Source organism: Megascapheus bottae, chromosome 3 (assembly GCF_031878675.1).
Source record: "Megascapheus bottae isolate mThoBot1 chromosome 3, mThoBot2.hap1, whole genome shotgun sequence".
Taxonomy (NCBI): domain Eukaryota; kingdom Metazoa; phylum Chordata; class Mammalia; order Rodentia; family Geomyidae; genus Megascapheus; species Megascapheus bottae.
In genome coordinates this window covers 82,675,942-82,694,469 of record NC_143511.1, presented here as the reverse complement: position 1 = coordinate 82,694,469, position 18,528 = coordinate 82,675,942, and the positions used below count along the sequence as shown (strand labels likewise).

General features: G+C 41.4%; 1 protein-coding gene across 2 annotated transcripts in view; it reads left to right on the top strand.

The window, feature by feature from the left end:
• The first annotated feature begins 1,613 nt into the window (after positions 1 to 1,613).
• Positions 1,614 to 18,528, top strand: part of Nr6a1 (nuclear receptor subfamily 6 group A member 1) — a 162,682-nt gene continuing 145,767 nt past the window's right edge. Inside the window, exon 1 of one of the 2 annotated variants that reach the window (XM_090330616.1) lies at positions 1,614 to 1,878. In XM_090330616.1, coding sequence (XP_090186742.1) covers positions 1,779 to 1,878 — 100 coding nt within the window. In that variant the 5' untranslated portion in view covers positions 1,614 to 1,778. The remainder of the gene's footprint in view (positions 1,879 to 18,528) is intronic. The other variant, XM_090330615.1, reaches the window with a different exon arrangement.

The window sequence follows — 18,528 nt, the reverse complement described above, 5'->3', positions numbered from 1 at the left end:
GGGGGGAGGGTTGGGACCTCTCATCTAGATCCCACCTTTAGTGAGGAAGAAGCAATCACTGAGAGAGATCATTGTTTTTAACGTCCAGTTCAATACAGCTGCTTGGGAACGGCGGGGACCCAGCTGTCCCTTAGTGGGTGATATTAACTGAAGGTGGCATTGTACAGGACCTAGGAGGGATAAAATGGACAGCCTTTCTGACTGAAGGGATGACATCACCACCACTCCTGGGTGATTTCATCCGTGTGTGGTAAGGACAATATTGGGGTTACCTCTTTGAGCCGGTGTGAAGCTTAAACAACAGAAGATTAAAATCTCTCAGAAGCGCCACTGACACAGAGTCAGGATGAACACGGCAGGTGAGGGAAGGGATGTGGCAAGCAGTATGGGCAGGAATGAGTGACCATGTCCGAATAAATATCTAAAGTTTGGCAAGGAATCTCACGGGAAAGCAAAAGAATTGGCATTTGGGGTGGGGTGGGGGGAGAAAGAGGGCCCGTGAGGAAGCTTCAACAAATCCAGGCAGAGGAGAGGTGGGTAAAGCACCAGCGCTCCTGTTCTTTGTCTTCAGCAGGCCAGGTAGGGCTCAGCTTTGAGGATTCCTTTCCTGAGGTGGTCGTGGTGGGGGTGACGGCAGGACCCACACCCCTAGGTCTGGAGGCCGCGCGCCACCTGGTGGCCACGGGTGGTGGACTCCGCTGGGGGCAGTGGAGAAAAATCTTTGGATTTCCCTTCCCCTCCCCCGCCCCAAAGCCTGGGAAACTGAGGCGGGGTAGGGAAGGTTACTGGAGGGTTGGGGATCTCTCACCTAGTCTCTGGGCTAGTCTAATCCCATTTCACAGACTGGGAAAGCGTGCAGAGGTGTGTGTGTGTGTGTGTGTGTGTGTGTGTGTGGAGGGGCAGGCAGAATAAGGGACTACTTTTTAAACAGAGGGCTTCAGGACACCTGGAGTTAAAAGACTGACGCTTTCTTTGATGGCACCAATGGCCCGGATCTTAGTTTGCCCATCTGTTCTATGGGCAGGGAGAAAATGAAAGAGGAAGAGAAAGTCTTTCCCGCCCACCCGGAGGTAAAAGGCTTTAAACTCTTCCCCGGAAAGCAGAGTTGTATAGATCCATTTGCATACGAACGCAGTCACCTCTAGTTAAACTCCGTTCCTTTAATCTCCGGTCCAATTTGTCCCGCGGCCTGGGAGCTGGCCCCCAGTGAATACCTAGAAACCCCGCCTCCTGCGGCCCGCCCACAGGGCCGGGCCTCCCTGCACGTGCTCGCCCTGCTTCTCCCGGCCCGCCTCCTAGGACTGTCTCATAGGTGGCCTGGGGGAGAGAAAGAGGCAGTGGGACACTCTGACTTCGCTAGGTCACAATAGATTCAAGAATCTGAAGTATCCCATGTGGTGAAGTTACCCAATGTCTTATCTGCGGCTGCTGGTATCGACAGGCCTCCGTTTTCTTCGGCTCAGCGTTTCTCCACCCTTCCCGTTTCCCTCTTCAGTTGGTAGAGTCCGACGTGGCCGGCCTCGTCCGGAGGACTCCACATCCCAGAGTGCCTTGCGGGCTCTTCGCGCGGCCGCGGCGTGTGACGTCAGGGGAGGGAGCTGGCCAGTGCTGAGGGGGCGCGGCGCGGAGGGGCGCGGAGCCCGGCGGCTCGGGGCCCCAGAGCGCGCCGTGGCCGGGAGCCCGCCGGCCCCTGACAGCCCCCTCCCCCCGGTAGAGGACGACGAGGGCGCCGGTCATGGCGGAGCAGCGAACTCGGTGTGGGCCTTGAGAACCGGCGCATGGAGCGGGACGAACGGCCGCCTAGCGGAGGGGGAGGCGGCGGGGGCTCGACGGGGTTCCTGGAGCCGCCCGCCGCGCTCCCTCCGCCGCCACGCAACGGTGGGTGAGGGGCCTGAGGAGCCAGGGCCTGGCGAGGACCGGCCTTCTGCCCCCCTCCCCCCGGCCGCCCCCCATCTCCTCAGCCTCAGGCCCGCCCGGGGAAGCCGCAGCGCGGACTTCGCCCAGGTCCCGCGGACACCCCCTCTCCTCGCGGGGCGCTCTCGAGGCGGGCTCCCCCTCCCCCGCCCCCCCCCGGTGCGGACCCTCCCTCCGCCCGGTTCCCTCCGCTTCACCTCCCCCTCCCACCGGTCCTCTCGGCGTAGGCCTTCCCCGTCCGTCCCGCGACCCCCGTAACTCCCCCCCCCCGTGGACCCCTCTCTCCCCGCTTTACCCCTCGGAGCACTCCCACCCCCACCCACGCGGTGGGGCAGAGTAGGGGTGCCTAGCGCCTGCCCGGCTCCCTGCAGCCCGGGGTCCCCCGCGCGAGTCCCCCTTGGCCCCGCGGACCCGGTGCCACACCCCGGTACCCCTCACCTTTTGGGTCGTTTTCCTTCCCTACCCCCGCATTTCCTCGTTCGGCGACCTGCCTCCCCCCAACCCCCCCCCCCGTGCTTTCCCTGTTCGGACTTCTCTGGCCCTGCTGCTGCCCCACTGTCCCTCCTCCCCTCCGCGACCCCCGCGCCCAGCTGCCTGCCTCCGCCCTGCTCAGTCCTGCTGGCTCAGGTCTCCCAAGCCGTCTGACCCGGGCAGGGGACACCTGCCTCTCTTCCCGGCTTCTGCCGGACCGTCCCCGTCCGCACTTGTCCAGCCTGGTCCTCTTCCCTCGCTCGTCCCAATCGAGGACCCCGCCGGGCACTGGGAATTCCTCACCTGGCCGAGCCCTTCCTGTTTCCCTCCACCCCCTCCCCTCCCCTCCCCGACCCGGCCAGGTCCTCAGGTCCCTTCGGGCTGGCTCGCCCTCCTAGCTTCCCCCCTTCCTCGCGGGGTGTTTTATTTGTATCTGTTTGATATTTTCCCTCTCGGTGTTTGCCGCGGAATGTTTTTATTGGTAAAGCGTACGGAGCTTTTGCGAGGTCGTAAAAGGTGAACTTTTGAACTTGGAAAGCGCCCCGGAGCAATTAGCGCAGGCGATAGCCCCGGGAGGCCTGCTTTACAAAGGGTGTTCGGACCGGCCGGCAAACGCTCCCGCGGCAAACCCGATTTATTTATTTATTTGCCTTGCCTTCCACCTTTCACGTCTCATTTCCGAATAAAGGGCAGGCTCTTGGCGATCCGCGCCTCCTCCTCTCGGCGCCATAAACTCGCAATTCTCAGAAAGATCTAGGACCGAATAGTGACTAACAAGTAACAGATTTCAGATTGAATGCAAACACCCGGGACAGTTAGGAGGCACTAAAAATTAATTGCTTTGGCGAGAAGTTTCTCAATCAGGACAGTAACCTGGCAGGTGTGAGGAAAGTGACCTGGAAACGGGTCACTTAGATGCTCAGTTTTGAATGAATGAGAAACTAGGAGAGGAAAGAAATCCAGGTCGAATCTGTGCCTTCATAAGTTTATTATGTTTTATTGTTAATTCAGTAAATCGTTTTGTTTTAAACCAGTTCTGGGGGAAATGTTTCTAGAAGAGAGCCTGGTTAAATTTAGTTTGATGTTTATTAAGTAGTGAGGGGTTTAGAACTCTTGTTTTTTAGGATGTGTCTGATGTTGGGTGGTTAGGTGGCTACCCGACCGTTGAGGTGCCTTCTGAGAATTTCCGAATGTGAGCATGTTTGAAATCAATAACATTCCCTGTCACAAAGGAGAAAGCAGGAATTCAGTTAGGATAGAAGGAGATAGTATCACTGGAACAAAGGTTTTCTCTAATGCTTTTAACTTTTAAAGGTACGTAGTGTGATTTGGTTTTGTGTAGGTGGTAGATCGAAATCTAAAATTTGTCTTGTTGATTCTTTTTTAACATAAGCTGCAGACCTATTTTACAACACATTTACTAGGTTGTATATTTCCATAATGTCTTCTGTGTGATAACTTCCTGTACTTACCTATGCATATATTGTAGACAGATTTTACTGAACATTCTTGAGAATATTGGTGTAAAGAAAGCCAAAGAAAAATACATTTTATTAATTATTCATTAGTACATTTTCAAGAATTCAATGGCAACTTTAACTCATAACTAGATTTCTCCTTCATAGTCTCATCTCAACTGATGATCTGAGTCACTTAAAAGAATCCATTTAGGCTAACATCTTTAGTATTTTACATCACTCTGAGTTAGCAGTAAGAATGTTTTTTCTGTTGAAAACACATGGGAACTTTTGACAGTTTAATAATCATTGTTGTGGGATATTTTATTTTTTAGTGTAAATAGCATTGTGTAGTGTTTTACAGTTTTAAGTACTTATGAATGTCATATGCTCTCAGAATTACCAAAATAAAAATTGCTTTTTGAATAATGAACTTTTTTCTTTTGCTTCCTAATATATTTTCCCAGAGCTAAAGGAAACTGCTTAATTTCTGACCAGGAAAGCAAGCAAATAAAAAAAATAACACTTTTCAGCCAGAAATTTCCATTTTGCATGATGTACTTACAAGAGATGTTATCTAAGTAGAAGGTTCTTTGGTCTGTGTCATGAGGAAAGAAACTGGGGGTGGAATTTTAGAAATGTTTCCTGCCGGAAACGCCATTGATGCTGAATTTACAGTCCTTTAAATGTTTTTTATGATTCCATCAGAACAGAGTTGTTAGCCTTTTGATGCAGTATCACCCTTCCAGGAATTCCCTGTGCTGACAGTGCTCTTTTCAGTTGTTGCTTGTAGGATTTCATAACAAACATGAACTCATTTAGCCCTGATAGAGGATTACTCCCTTTGGGGAGTTCAAAAGGAAGATGGATGATTTGAGGAAGCATATGCTGAGAATTGTGTGTGTTCTTTGTATTTTAAGGGCGTAAAGGAGTAGACTTTTAAATATTTAAAGCAAAAGACAATTATAAGCCATTATAAGTACCTTGAAGCGTATTTCTTTCATGTAATTACACGTTAGTGAAAATGAGTCCATCAAATAATGTCATTTTCCTGCTAGACTCTTAATGCAAAAATGTTTCTGAAAATAAGCAGATAATTTCTCATGACAGTTTACCTTCTCATTTCTTTGACTTTAGAAATTACTTCTGCATTAACCTAGAATTTCCTGTTCGTTTTCATGTTTTAATATTCCAGTACTTAAGTATAACAGAAGGGTTTTCTTTGGAAGTTTCTGTAATCTCCAGAGCTCATTGAAAGACCAAAATGAACAGATCCATTCACTGGCAATTTTGAACAGCTGAGGCGGGAGATAGCTACATTTCCAATATGTGATGTTTAGTTTGCCAGTGCTGAGCATTTCTAGTTCATATTACTAGAATATGATCACTTGAATTCTGAATTCTGTGCCATGAAGGTATATGCCTGTGTTGTGTTAATACATGAAAAGGAATTAGAAGGTAAAAAAGTTAAAAAAAAAGTTTAACTGCTGGCAAATTTCCCAAACTGTCCTGTTTATAATATACAAAGCAAAAGAAGTATATAAGCCATTATTGCTATCATTTCCCACTTTTCCCCTCTGAGCTTGTGGGGTGCAAGTAGAAAACAGACTCTAGATGAGAATATCTGATTTTAGGGACGTTGGTAGGCATCTATTTTTTATTAAATGTGATAATGAAAATGTCTTAATTTGTGTATAAGCCAGATTCAGGTTATCTGTCAGAGGAAAAAAGTTCTGAATCAACAGATCAACAGATATCAATTTCAACGAAGAATAATTGTCTTTGAAACAACTTTAAACAGGAAATAGCTATCTTATATGTCCTCATAGACAGTGATCTATAACCAATTCTTTGTAATACTTTGAAAGTGTTTCCCAAACTGAAATTTTTTTCACTCAAGGCTCACTCTTTACCACTTGAGCTACACCTCTACTTTCATCAAACTTTTGTATTTTTTAATATAATTTACTGTATTATAGAGGTGATATACAGATAGATTACAAGTACGTAAATCAGATAATGAGTACATTTCTTTTCAGTGTCTTCTGTTCCCTCACTCCCAGTCATTCAACTTTTGAATTTAAGAGTAAGTTGAAAAAATTCTGGGGTATGAATTTTTAGCCTAGTGGTAAAGTGCGAACTTAGCCTGCATGACCCAGGTTCGATTCCTCGGTACCACATACACAAAAAAAGCTGGAAGTGGTGCTGTGGCTCAGGTGGTAGAGCTCTTATCCTTGAGAAAGCCCAAGGACAGTGCTCAGGCCCTAAATTCAAGCCCCAGGATTGGCAAAAAGAAAAAAAATCCTTGTTAAGGCAGTTTCTTAAAGATTTATGAATGCCTTTGATTGATTATTAAAGTTCAGAACTACTAAATAGGTAAAAATTGGTAGGCAGGCTTCCTGCTCTGTTCTGGGTGTTTATTGAGATTTTTAGAGCATCAGTGTCAGATTCATCTGAACTTAATGCTCAAAAAAACCCACAAAAATCTCTGTTTATTGCTGTTTTCCAATATAATCTGACTTTATGAAAAATACCAGGTTGTTTAGATTGTATGTAATGGAAAATTAGAAGAATAATTTGATGTGAGATGCCTAGCCTATTTTTTTCCATTGTTTTAGGAACTACCCTGTAAGAGAACTCTACTTGAAAGAATAAAAGTATTTCCTCATGGCCTAGTGGTAGAGTGCTTGCCTAGCTTGCACGAAGACCCGGTTTGATTCTTTGGTACCACATATATAAAAAAAGCCGGAAGTGGTGCTGTAGCTCAAATGGGAGAGCACTAGCCTTGAGGAAAGCCGAAGGACTGTGCTTAAGCCCAGAGTTCAGTCCCCAGGACTGGCAAAAAAAAAAAAAGTATTCCCTCATTCTTTATATTTTGATGGCATACTGCTAAATAGCAGCATTTCTAGAGTACTGTCCCAAGAAACAGATATATTTTTAATGTGGCTTGATAAAGTTATTTAAATAAAACTTTACTAGTGTACCCAGTAATTCTAATTAACAGTGATTTAGTCTAAGAGAGGGCCAGGATTTTCTCAGCTGGCTGCTGGGGAACTGAATTGCATTTTCTCCCACCCCTAGCTGTGTGCTGTGTGAATCTTTTGATCTTGAAGCTATAGTGGTTTTGCTAAAGTAGCTTACTTTGACCATCTTGGAATTTTTGCATTTTCCAGTTTTTTTGCATTTACAGGCGTAATTGAACCCTCAAATGTTTATCTTGATGGAAGCCAGCTGGTAAAGTTATATCTAAGTAAAAGAAAGACTTAAAAAGACACTTCTTTGGTTTTTAGTATTTTCAAAAAGAGCCTTTCTGCACCAGAAAATCTCTGTATTCAAGGAAGTTTAGTTTTATATAACCTCAAATTGAGAATTACAAATTCTTATATTTCTTGTGTTTTAAGGATTGACTTTGCAAAATATCTTCAAATGAAGAACTCATTTTAGTCCAAATTGCAAACTTTCATCATTCTATTTGTTTACACTAGAAAAGCTATTCAAGCATCAATTGCAGCTCAAAGTATAGTATGTTTTCCTATTTTCTCAACTGATTGTTGCTTTTAAGTTAGTATCATTTCTTTGGGCACTATTGATAAATCAGCAAGGTGTTATTTTAAAAAAATTTGATTATAGTAATAGAAGGAGCTGTTAGAATAACAAGCTATGAAACGTTGGAACTGTACTTGTGGAACTGTAACATACATACTTGAGCAATCATTTGTGTTGAAAGCATCTTAAGTATATTGGAGAATAATAACTTCAAGAGAATATTTTGAAGAGCAAGAAATGTACAACAGAATTCCTCTTGTGGAACAGGTAGATAGCTTCTCAGCTTATTTTTGCCTTTTATTTAATAGAATCATAGAGTTTTAGATGTTGGTAAAGCATTTCAGAAGTCTTGAGTGGGTTCTGCCTCTTCCAAGTGACAAAATTTCTGTTTTTTTTTTTTTTTTGGCCAGTCCTAGGGCTTGAACTCAGGGCTTGAGCACTGTCTTTGGACATTTTTTGCTCAAGGATAGCACTCTACCACTTGAGCCACAGCACCACTTCCGGCTTTTTTTTTCTTTTTCTTTTTGTCTAGCCCTGGGCCTTGAATTCAGGACCTGAGCACTATGCTTGTGCTTTCTGAAGGCCAGTGCTCTACCACTTGAGCCACAGCACCACTTCCAGCTTTTTTCTATGTATATGGTACCAAGGAATTGAACCTAGGTCTTCATGCATGATAGGCAAGCACTTTACCATTCGGCCAAACTCCCGGCCCTCTGTTGGTTATTTTTGATATATAATCACACAGAGTTTTCTGCCCTGGCTGGTTTTGAATCTTGACTCTCCAGATCTTAGCCTTCTGAGTAGGATTACAAGTGTGAGCTACGAGCATCTGGTTTTCATTTACCATTTCTTGATTATTCATTGCTGAATGGTTTCAGACTTAATCTTTTCTCATTTAGTTCTTAGGTTTATTTAGTATTTTATCTACGCCAGTGTTTTTTACAATGTAGCCTATGAACTTCTAGGTGATTCTGAGACCACTTGGTAACTGTGTTCCTTAGGTCAAATTTTTCATTACAGTATTAAGATGTTATTAGTCTTTTTTACCCTGTTGATATTTATACTGACATTCACAAAAGTTAGAGTAGGTAAAAACTTTTGAAACCTTTGTGTAAATCAAGTCATCCATCAGTAATATTTGGCAATAATAGGCATTGTGTTTTCTTATCTCTCTCTTTCTTTTTTTCTTTCTTTCTTTCCGTGCTAGTCCTGGGGCTTGAACTCAGGGCCTAGGCATTGTCATTGGGCTTTCTCAAGGCTCGTGCTCTACCACTGGAGCCACAGCACTACTTTTGGCTTTTTCTGTGTATGTGGTACAGAGTAATTGAACCAGGGTTTTGTGTATGCTAGGCAAGCACTCTATCACTAGGCCAGGCATTGTGTTCTTGACCTCTACATGTTGATTTTGGAAAAAGTTATAAAAGATCCAGTCTCAACAACAACTAAAGCTGGTCTTGTTAGCCATATCTATCATCTTAGCAATGAGGCAAATGTAAATAGAAAGATAGAGGTTCAGCTTGGTCCTGGCAAAAATGGAGAGCTTATTGAAAGAAATAACTGAGGGTCTAGGTGCTAATTACAATCTACTCAGGATCTCATTTTGAAGCCTGCCCAGGTAGACAAATACTAGAGACCTTTTTTTTTTTGCCGGTCCTGGGGCCTGCACTCAGGAACTGAACACTGCCCTTGGGTTTTCTCACGGCTAGAGCTCTGCCACTTGAGCCACAGCACCATTTCCAGCTTGCTTGCTCCCTCTTCCTCTTGCTTCCCCCACCTCTCCCCCCCTCTCCTTCTCTTCCTCCTCCTCTCTCTCCCTCCCCCCTTCCCTCCCTCCCTCCCCCCCTCTGTTTCTGGGTCAAGTGGCTTGAACTCTGGGACTGGGCGTTATCCCTGAGCTCTTCAGGTCAAGGCTACCACCCTACCTCTTGAGCCACAGGCCCCACTTCCCATGTCTAACTTTTTCTATGTATGTAGTACCAAGGAATTGAACCCTGGTTTTTGTGTATGCTAGGCAAGCACTCTACCACTAGGCCAAACTCCTAGCCTGAAATGGCAGAGACTCTTATCTCCAATTAGTCATCAAGTAACTAGAAGTGGAGGTGTAGGTTAAGTGGTAGAGTGCTACCCTTGAGAGAAAAAACTAATAAAGGCCATGAAGGGCTGGGCTGGTACGTTTTCTCTCGCTTGTTCCCCCCCCCCTCATACACACATACAGAGTAAAATATGTTGGACACATGGCTCAAGAAGAAAAGGATCCCTTGAAGAAGCTGTGAAAAAAATGAGTAGTTTTATAAAATCCCAGCCATTGAGCATAAATGCTGTTCATTTTCTGTGTGATGAAACAGGAAAACATAAAGCATATGTAATAGATACGAACATAAACATTTGCTTATGTGATTATGTTGTTAGCTGAACTAGCTAGTTCATGACCATACTTGAAAGAGCAGTTGACATACTGTCCCAGGACTGACATTCAGTCCTAGCTATTGGGTAGACCATATTTTTTTTTTCTCCTTTAAAAAATGAATAGAGCTGGGTGCGGTGGCTCAAGCCTGTAATCTCAGCTACTCAGGAGGCTGAGATCTGAGGATCATGGTTCAAATCTCCAATTAACCACTAGAAAACTGGAAATGGCACTGTGGCTCAGGGATAGGGTAGTAGGTAGCCTTGAGCTGAAGAGCTCAAGTACAGAGCCCAGGCCCAGAGTCCAAATCCCATGACCCAACAACAACAAAAAAATAGTAAGCCTGTTAAAGAAAACTAACAAATATTTGTTCCCAGTGTTTAAATTTGAACTTTCACATGACATAATTTTTGAAATCTTATACATGCTTCTGTGAAGTGACGGCTTCCCAGTGCTTAAACCTTTCTTCGCTCAAGGCTGGGACTCGTACCACTTGAGCTACACCTCCACTGCCAGCTTTTTGTTGGTTAAAGATATGAGTCACACAGACTTTTCATCAATGCCCAGCTAAATAAAGCTTTTCTGGATAGTTGGTAATATTAAACAAATGTGGTGTTTGGTATTGCATCATTTTTGAACATACACCTATCAGACTGTATTATTTCCTCCAAATGCCTGTTGATGTGTTTTTATCTAAAAGATAGTCCAGCAAAAAGCAGCGAGTTAATCTGGACAAAAGCAGGGCTGGAGGTGTGATTCAGGAGTAGAGTACCATCTGAGCAAGCCACCCAAGCAAACACTAGTGTAAGGGAACAAAAACCCCAAAGCATATATGGTTATGCATCATAATATACTGATTGGAGAAACAGGAGAATGTAGTTGTTAAATTAATTGGAACATTGAAGAGATAAAAAAATTTAAAATGCTTCTAATTTATTTTCTATTGGAAAATGTAGTTAATCCATTATATAGCATATACTGGATTATTACTGCCTTTAAGTTAATAGTAAGTCCTTAACGTTGTCTGTTTTATTTTCCAATATGGTAGTAAATACTGATAAATTTACATAAATACTAGCTCGTAGGAGTCTACACTTCTTCGCAGTAGGGGAATTCTGATAGCACTTCAATCAAAATAGATACCGTGATCTCAGTGAACCAGTTTAACAACTAAGGAAATAGTGACTTCATCAGATGCTTTTATATTAGTATTTGGTTATTTAAGTTTCTCTTTTTCTCTTAATTTGAAACAGCCTACCTATATGTGGCTCAGGTTGGCCTCAAAGTTTGGCTGCTCCTTTCTCAGCTGTTGGAATACTGGTTTTACCGTTGTGTGGCACTACAGCCAGTTTGGATTTTATTTTTCTTTCCTTTTCTCCCCTCCATAATGACGTTCCCTTTCCCAGAAATGAATGGGTGTTTTTTTTTCTTTTTATTTTGACTGGATGAAATGTGGTGTCGTTCAGCCTCAGTGATCTCTCATAAACGTTTTACCTGCTAAATGAAGCCTGTTCTTGATTGTAATTATCTTGTAGCAGCAGTTTTCCAGTAGGACCATTTTCCTCACCAAGGAAGACTGACACTAAATTGGTAGGACTAGATCTAATCACATAGAAATAATTTATTAAGATTCATTGCTATAGAAATGGTGAAATATTTGAGGTTAAAAAAAGACCCTTCATCACCATTAGCTTGCTTGTTTGCTTTGGTTAGGCATTTCAGGCTTGTGCTAGTTCTTTTTAAAGTTGTGATTTGGGAGTGTAGATTGGTTTGCTTTCAACCTGGTTTTCAATGATGTGGTAATAAAGTCTGTATACAAGAATCTCTACCCTTTCCTAGTGTGAGTAACATTTTAGTGTAAGTCAATTACTGTGTTGTTAAAGAGTTAGGGATTTACTCCTCAGGACACTCATTCTGTGTGTTTCTAGGGGGGTGACTTGATGGCTGAAGAAATGTCACATAACCATGTGAATAACAGTAAGGGATCCGGGAAAGCTTCAGTGGATGATGAAAGATAGGTGGGATATTTGGGGTTCCTTCCTAACAGCTCTGAAATTACCTTGATGTTCTTGAGATTTTGTAATGTACCTTTTACATGTTTTTAATGTTCTGGAGGGACTGAAGGAACTTAGTTATGAAAAGACAAAAGCCTTTCCTTTTTCATTTTAATGTTTGGATTTTATTTTATGTTTCAGGTGAAAATGTTAAATGCATTCTTTAATATTGAATTAAGTCACATAATTAAGCCTGATACAGAGATAACTGAGGCTGATGTATGTATACTGTACTTTTGTCATGAATCTTCCAAGGCTTGTCAGTCCTTTCTTTTTTTTTTTTTAAAGCAGGATAATAAACCACCTGGGGGATACCCCCCTCTGACATCCACTTACAGGGTTTTTTTTTTTTTTTTTTTTTTTAGTGTTAGTAGTAGTTGCATCCTGGGGGGAAGGATTTTGGTTCAGTGGTGTGAGAGGGTTAGGGGCTTAGAGTGTGGCTGAACAAAGATCACAAACCTATAACTTATTTGTTCTCAGAACTTCAGTGTTCTTAATAATAGCAGCTAATATTTAGCACTGATATTCTAAGCTGCCTACATGTGTGTATGTACAGGGTGATGCATTTACTAAGCAGAGTCTACCATTTGAATCAATCCTTGGAGAGCATCACTACACTCTCCCCCCACAACCTCCCATCTTGCATCTTGGATCTTGAACTCTGGGCTCTGGGCTCTGGGCCTGAGCACTGTTTTTCAGTCAGTTTTTGCTTGAAGCTAGTACATTACTACTTTGAGCTATAACACCAATTCTGTGTTTTTGTTTTTTGTTGTTGTTGTTTTGTTTTTGGTGGTGGTTAATTGGAGATGAATCTATTGTTGAATGGGGTCTTGTTAGCTTATTTCTAGGCTGGTCGTTGAGCAACTATCTTTCTGGACTCAGCCTTATAAGAAGCGGGTATTTACAAGTGTTACCATACATGGTTAAACAGCTTACATATATTAATTCACTTTGTAACCCTGAGGTAAGAAGTCTGTTATCCTTATTTGTAACCCTGAGGTAAGAAGTCTGTTATCCTTATTTGCAGAGGTGAAAACAGTCTCATAGAAGTTCAGCCAATCGTCCAATTTCACAGTAACAGCATTAATAATTTGTTTCCTGGATTTAATATCCTTTTCTGTCTATATTTTAACACTGGTGAAGCTAAGTTAGTAGAATGAGGTAAAAGATCTGTAAAAGGTCATAGTGTTTACCCCCAAAGATGTCTACATCTGAGAATTTAGGCCATTTAAAATTAAGTCAGCTGGATGCCAGTGGTTCTTCCCTGTAATCCTAGCTACTCAGGATGCTAAGATCTGAGGATCATGGTTTGAAGCCAACCAGGGCAGGAAAGTCTGGGAGACTGCTATCCTTAAGCAAAAGAAGCTTAGGGATAGAGCTCAAACCCAAAGTTCAAGCCCCAGGATCTGCAAAAGTAAATAAGCAAGTAAAAGTTGAAGTCTCAGAATTCAGTTCCTACAGATGAAACTCTTTTAATAAGGGACTAAAACGTAATTTTGACATGTCAGCTGAGTCTTGGTCATTCTAAAAGTTAACTGGGGGGGGGGGGAGGTGTGTGGTGGTGGGGAAATAGGGATACCTAAGCAAGGGGATTGGTGTCTCATGAATTTGAATGAGTGAGAGTGGACTTAGGTCAGGATTTGGAAGTCTTGCTTGTATCATCAGTCCTTTGTCCTGATAGTCAAGAAAGTATACAAATATAAATAAGGGAGAAAGGCTGCTGGAGGTGACTCAGTGGTATAGACTATTCATAAACCTGTATCTGTATATGTTCATACATATATATATATGCATATGTGTATGTATGTATGTATCTATAAGTGAATATTTTCAATTACATGAGAAAATTAGGGCCAGCAATGTGTTAAAATAAAGTATTACCTGGAAACTTAGTGTAAGGTTTGATGGGCTCTCCTGGAATAAGAATGTCATTTCTGTTACTGAAATACAGTACTTCTTTTTTTTATATTTATTTTTTATTATTATTTTTTATTGTAATTAATAAGAGGGTTACATGATATTTGCCAGATAGAAGGTGCATTAATTCACATACATTGATACCCTTTCACATGTCTTGGTACCCAATACCCTTTCCCCCACCCCCCCTGAAATGCAATACTTCTTGCAACTTGAAAGAGAGTAGATACGTCACATTAAGCTTAGGTGGTCAATAAACTCTCTCCTTGGTTACATTTTGAGAATGAAGTTTAGGAAAAGGTAGCCTTTATCCCTTGTACCTTTTTTGTTTTTGCACATATAGCTAGTTATATAAAAGGAGAGAACTAATTTGAGGAGATGTGATGTGGCCCTTTGAAATATTAGAGCTAATTGTCCAATTTTATAACATAATAGAAGATGATTTCCTAGCAAAGAGAAATTGTGAGTAAGGAAATGTAAAAAATTATGGGCAGAAAGATTGTGGTACCAATGTAATTTGAGTAGGAAAAGACTTTAGAGAAGATATCATGCACTATAGGAATTGGTTTTAGAGGCCCAGAAGTAGTTTATGTGTAGGCTTTGATCCTAGCTCTGTCTCAAATGTGTATGTCTGTGGGCCCATGTATAAAATGTGAAGGGATTAGATAATCTCTGAAACAATTTTCAAGCTTTTGATAGAATGTATTTGGTAAAGCCACAACTTGCAATTTAGGAAAGTCCAGCCTAAACAGAATAGTAGCTGCTCAAAGCCTAGATTTTCTGGGGGTGACTTGACTTCACCCTTATTTTTTTATGCTTTGTCTCCCTGTTTTAATTTTTACAGCACCTGTCTGCTTTAGATCTTTAGGTTCAGATAATTTACATGCAAATTTCATTGTTTTTGAACCCATTTTATATTTACAATTAAAGTTCCTAATGTTATAATTTGTAGTTTAATGAAGTAATAGTTTTTATTCTTTAAACATGATTTCTTTACATTTATAATCCCTTCCTGCTACACTTTCTCTTTAGTGAATACTGCTTCATTCACTGAGTCAAACACCCCGTTAGTTTCAGAGGTTTTCCTTCATTTCTTATAAAGAGATTTTTTTAAATCTTCAAAACTCATTTAGCATTTTGAAGATTCCTATCTTCTTAAGATCAAATGCCCTGCATTTGAAAACATTCATTGAAGAAACTAGCACAACAGAAACTTGCTTAAATGCTGCTAGCCTGTGAAAGGGGAACCCAGCAAGAAAGGGGTGGCAGTGCATTGGGGGAGGGGGCAGAATGGGGAGCTGCCGTTGAAATATTCATCAATCATTTTACTGGCACTGGGAAACCCAATCAGCCTTTTAAAAGGGAGAGCTTAATCAATCACTTAATGTGGGAAAATATAATTGCTTTCCCCATCCCAAATATTCCCTTTCTTGCTGACAGAGCAGATCTGCGTTGAGCTGGTTGGAATTTAGAATTTAACTAGCTGTAATGGCTAGTACTACTGTGTGATGAGGACATTTAATATTTGGAGGTAAAGATTTTCTGTTGTGCTGAGCCTTTATAAAATATTTCATGGTGAATTTGCTTTTCATATAGTTTATCCTTTAACTGAAAACATTGGTAATCAGCAGTGTGTGAAGTACTGTAACTTATTCTTCTAAGTTAGTTTCTCTTGGGGAATAGCTAGTGTCAAATGCCCTGTTTGGAAAGCAGTGTTAAAGCATTGTCTAAGGGACCTGTCCTGGGGACCACAGTTGGAAGTACTTGCATATCAATAAGAGCTTAGAAGAATTAGTCCTATCTTGTATTAAGCTTTTAAATGGTTCTGTTTTCTGAACTTCTTTGCTTGAATTGCCCAGGGCCCTTAGGTATGAGATTCTTAAGACTCTATTGTCTTTAGATTTGGAAATGTAATGCTTTTGTAGGAAAATAGAAAATGAAAAAATGCCTGTAAGTCTATTTACAAGAAACTTTTATTAACATTTTCTTCTATGTTTTCTTTAAATTTTATTTTTTTGGTCATTTTATAGTATATACTTTATATACTTTTTTAACCTTTAATTTTACATTATTTTTTCATAAAGTTTGTGAATGTGACTTAATTTTGGTAGCTTCTTGTTTGTTAAATGCGTCATTTGAAATATGATGTAAAGATCAATGTTAATAAATTCTTTAAATAAAAAAATTGGTAGTACAATAGCCTAAGTTTCTTGCTGCTAGACATTTTTATAGTTTACTTGTGAAAGCAGTGCTGCTTATATTGTTTTTGTTTTCTTTAATTGGGATTTTGGTGAGGGGAAATGGAAGATTTTTAGAAGTGTATGAATCTTATTTTACCTTCACTAGCAAGCAATTCACTTTATACCAATTATGTGTGCATGTGTGTGTGTGTGTGTATGTGCATGAATATGAATGAATGTATGCACATTCATGCATGTGCAACATTCCTGTCTTCAGGCCTAAGCTTTTGTGCTCTAGGTCTGTGCACTATCACTTGAGAAGCTGCAGCTCTAGTTCCAGCATTAGGGTGGTTAATTGGAGATTAGATTCCTAAACTTTGCTGCCTGCTGGTTTGAAACCTTATTCTCAGATCTCAGCCTCCTGTGGAGATAGGATTGTTGGTCCACCGGCACCTAGTTTTGTGACTCTGGCTAAACCATCTGGGTCCTAAGGACATGTAGAGATGTTTACTTGCTTCCCTGGGCAGTTGCAATAAGCTAACAGGGAAATGTCTGTGAAAGGGCTATGTTAATGGTTTACTACTTAATGTAATTTATATGATAGGTGTTATTCTATGAACTCCTTTTCAAGGATCAGTTATGTATATGTAACAGACATACTTGAACCAGCAAAAATAAAACAACCAAAAACAACAACAAAAAAAAAAGAGGGAGGGAAATACAGATATATTGATTGATTTTTCTTATGTAGGTACTAGGTATGGTCTGCAGAATGCAAGAGCAAGAAATGCAGTCTAGGGGCCGGGAGTTTGGCCTAGTGGTAGAGTGCTTGCCTAGCATGCACGAAGACCCAGGTTCCATTCCTCACTACCACATACATAGAAAAAAAAGCTGGAAGTGCTGTGGCTCAAGTGGTAGAGCTCTAACCTTGAGAAGACGGAGGACAGTGCTCAGGCCCTGAGTTCAAGCCCTAGAGCTTGCAAAAAAAAAAAAAAAAAAAAAAAGGAAATGCAGAAGCTGACAATGGTAGTTCACACCTGTGATCCTAGCTCCTCTTGACATGAGATCTGAGGATCAGAGTTCAAAGCCAGCTTGGGCAGGAAAGTCTGTGAGGCTCTTACCTTCATTTAAACACCAAAAATTCAGAAGTGAAGCTGTGGCTTAAAGTGGTAGTGCATTAGCTTTGAGCAAAGAAGCTTGGGGACAGCACCTGGGCCCTCCGTTCAAGCCCGATTACTGCCAAAAAAAGAAATACAGCTTAGGAGAGTGAGCGAGAATGATGGAAAGGATGACTATGATCAGTATTCACTGTACACATAAATGGATGTGTGTATAACATTTTTTAAAAAGGAAGCATATTAATATGTATCTATGACATACAAACCCTCAGCTTAATTTTAATTATATTCTAAAATCTATGTGCCAGTAATTGTATAGAGATTCCCTTCTTGAATACTTGTTTGTTAATCATGACATTTGAAATATGATGTAAAAATCAAAGTTAATAAAATCTTAAAAGGAATAAAAGAAGTACTGCTTAGCCACAGGAGAGAGAAGAAACTAGATCCAATGGCCCGTTTTGGATCAAGTTGTTATCTCTGATTTTATCAGCCTTATCTTTCCCCTCTGATCTATCTTATTGTGTGTGCTTGTGCTGATCCTGGGATTGACTCTAAAGTCTGGGGTGCTGTCCCTGAGCATTTTTGCTCAAAGCTAGTGTTCTTTACCACTTGAGCCACAGCTTCACTTCTGGCTCTTCTACGTTTTGTTTTGGAATCTTCTGGATGCTGGAATTACTTGTGTCTCACATCCACTCTAGTCAGTAATGCATTGGAACCTTTCAGTTATTGTCTTCTTTCCGTAGGTTGGAGGTAAATGGATGGCAGAGGTATTCTTGAGCCTTTCTAAGGTTGATTTTCTCTCCAGAGCTGAGGATGGATTGATGTATGTGTGCCCCTGATATATTTATGTCCTCTAACTCACTGTCTTGAGACCTACAACTGAGTGGATTTAAGAAATTAGGCACATGAGGAATAAATTTGTTTCTTTAGAAATTGTATAACTTGCATGATTCCTTAGTGTCTCACTTCTACCTGCTATCCTTGCCCTGTGTTCCATGGTGAAATATCATACTGAATGAATCTCATGATAATTTAAAAGACACATTTTGTTTTGGTAGGTGGTAGGGTAGGTTAGTACTGGGGCTCAAACTTAGTGCTCCGAGTATCTTGGCTTGCTTATTACCTAGTTGGCCCTAATACCACTTAAGCCACACCTCCAGCCTTGACATGCTGGCTGTTTGGAGATGGAATTTTAGGAACTTTTCTGCTCAGGCTGGCCTCAGATCCTCCAGATCTTAGTCTTCTGAGTAGCCAGGATTACAGATGTGAACCATTGTGCCTGGCTACACTAAAATAAATAAAAATGATGTGCTGGTCCTGAGGGCTGGAGTTCAGGGACTAGCACTCTTGCTTGGCTATTTTATGCTCGAGACTGGTGATATACAAGTTGAGTCACAACTCTTTTTCTAGCTTTTTGCTGGTTAGTTTGCTCAGGCTGGTTTGGAACCACAGTCCTCAGATCTC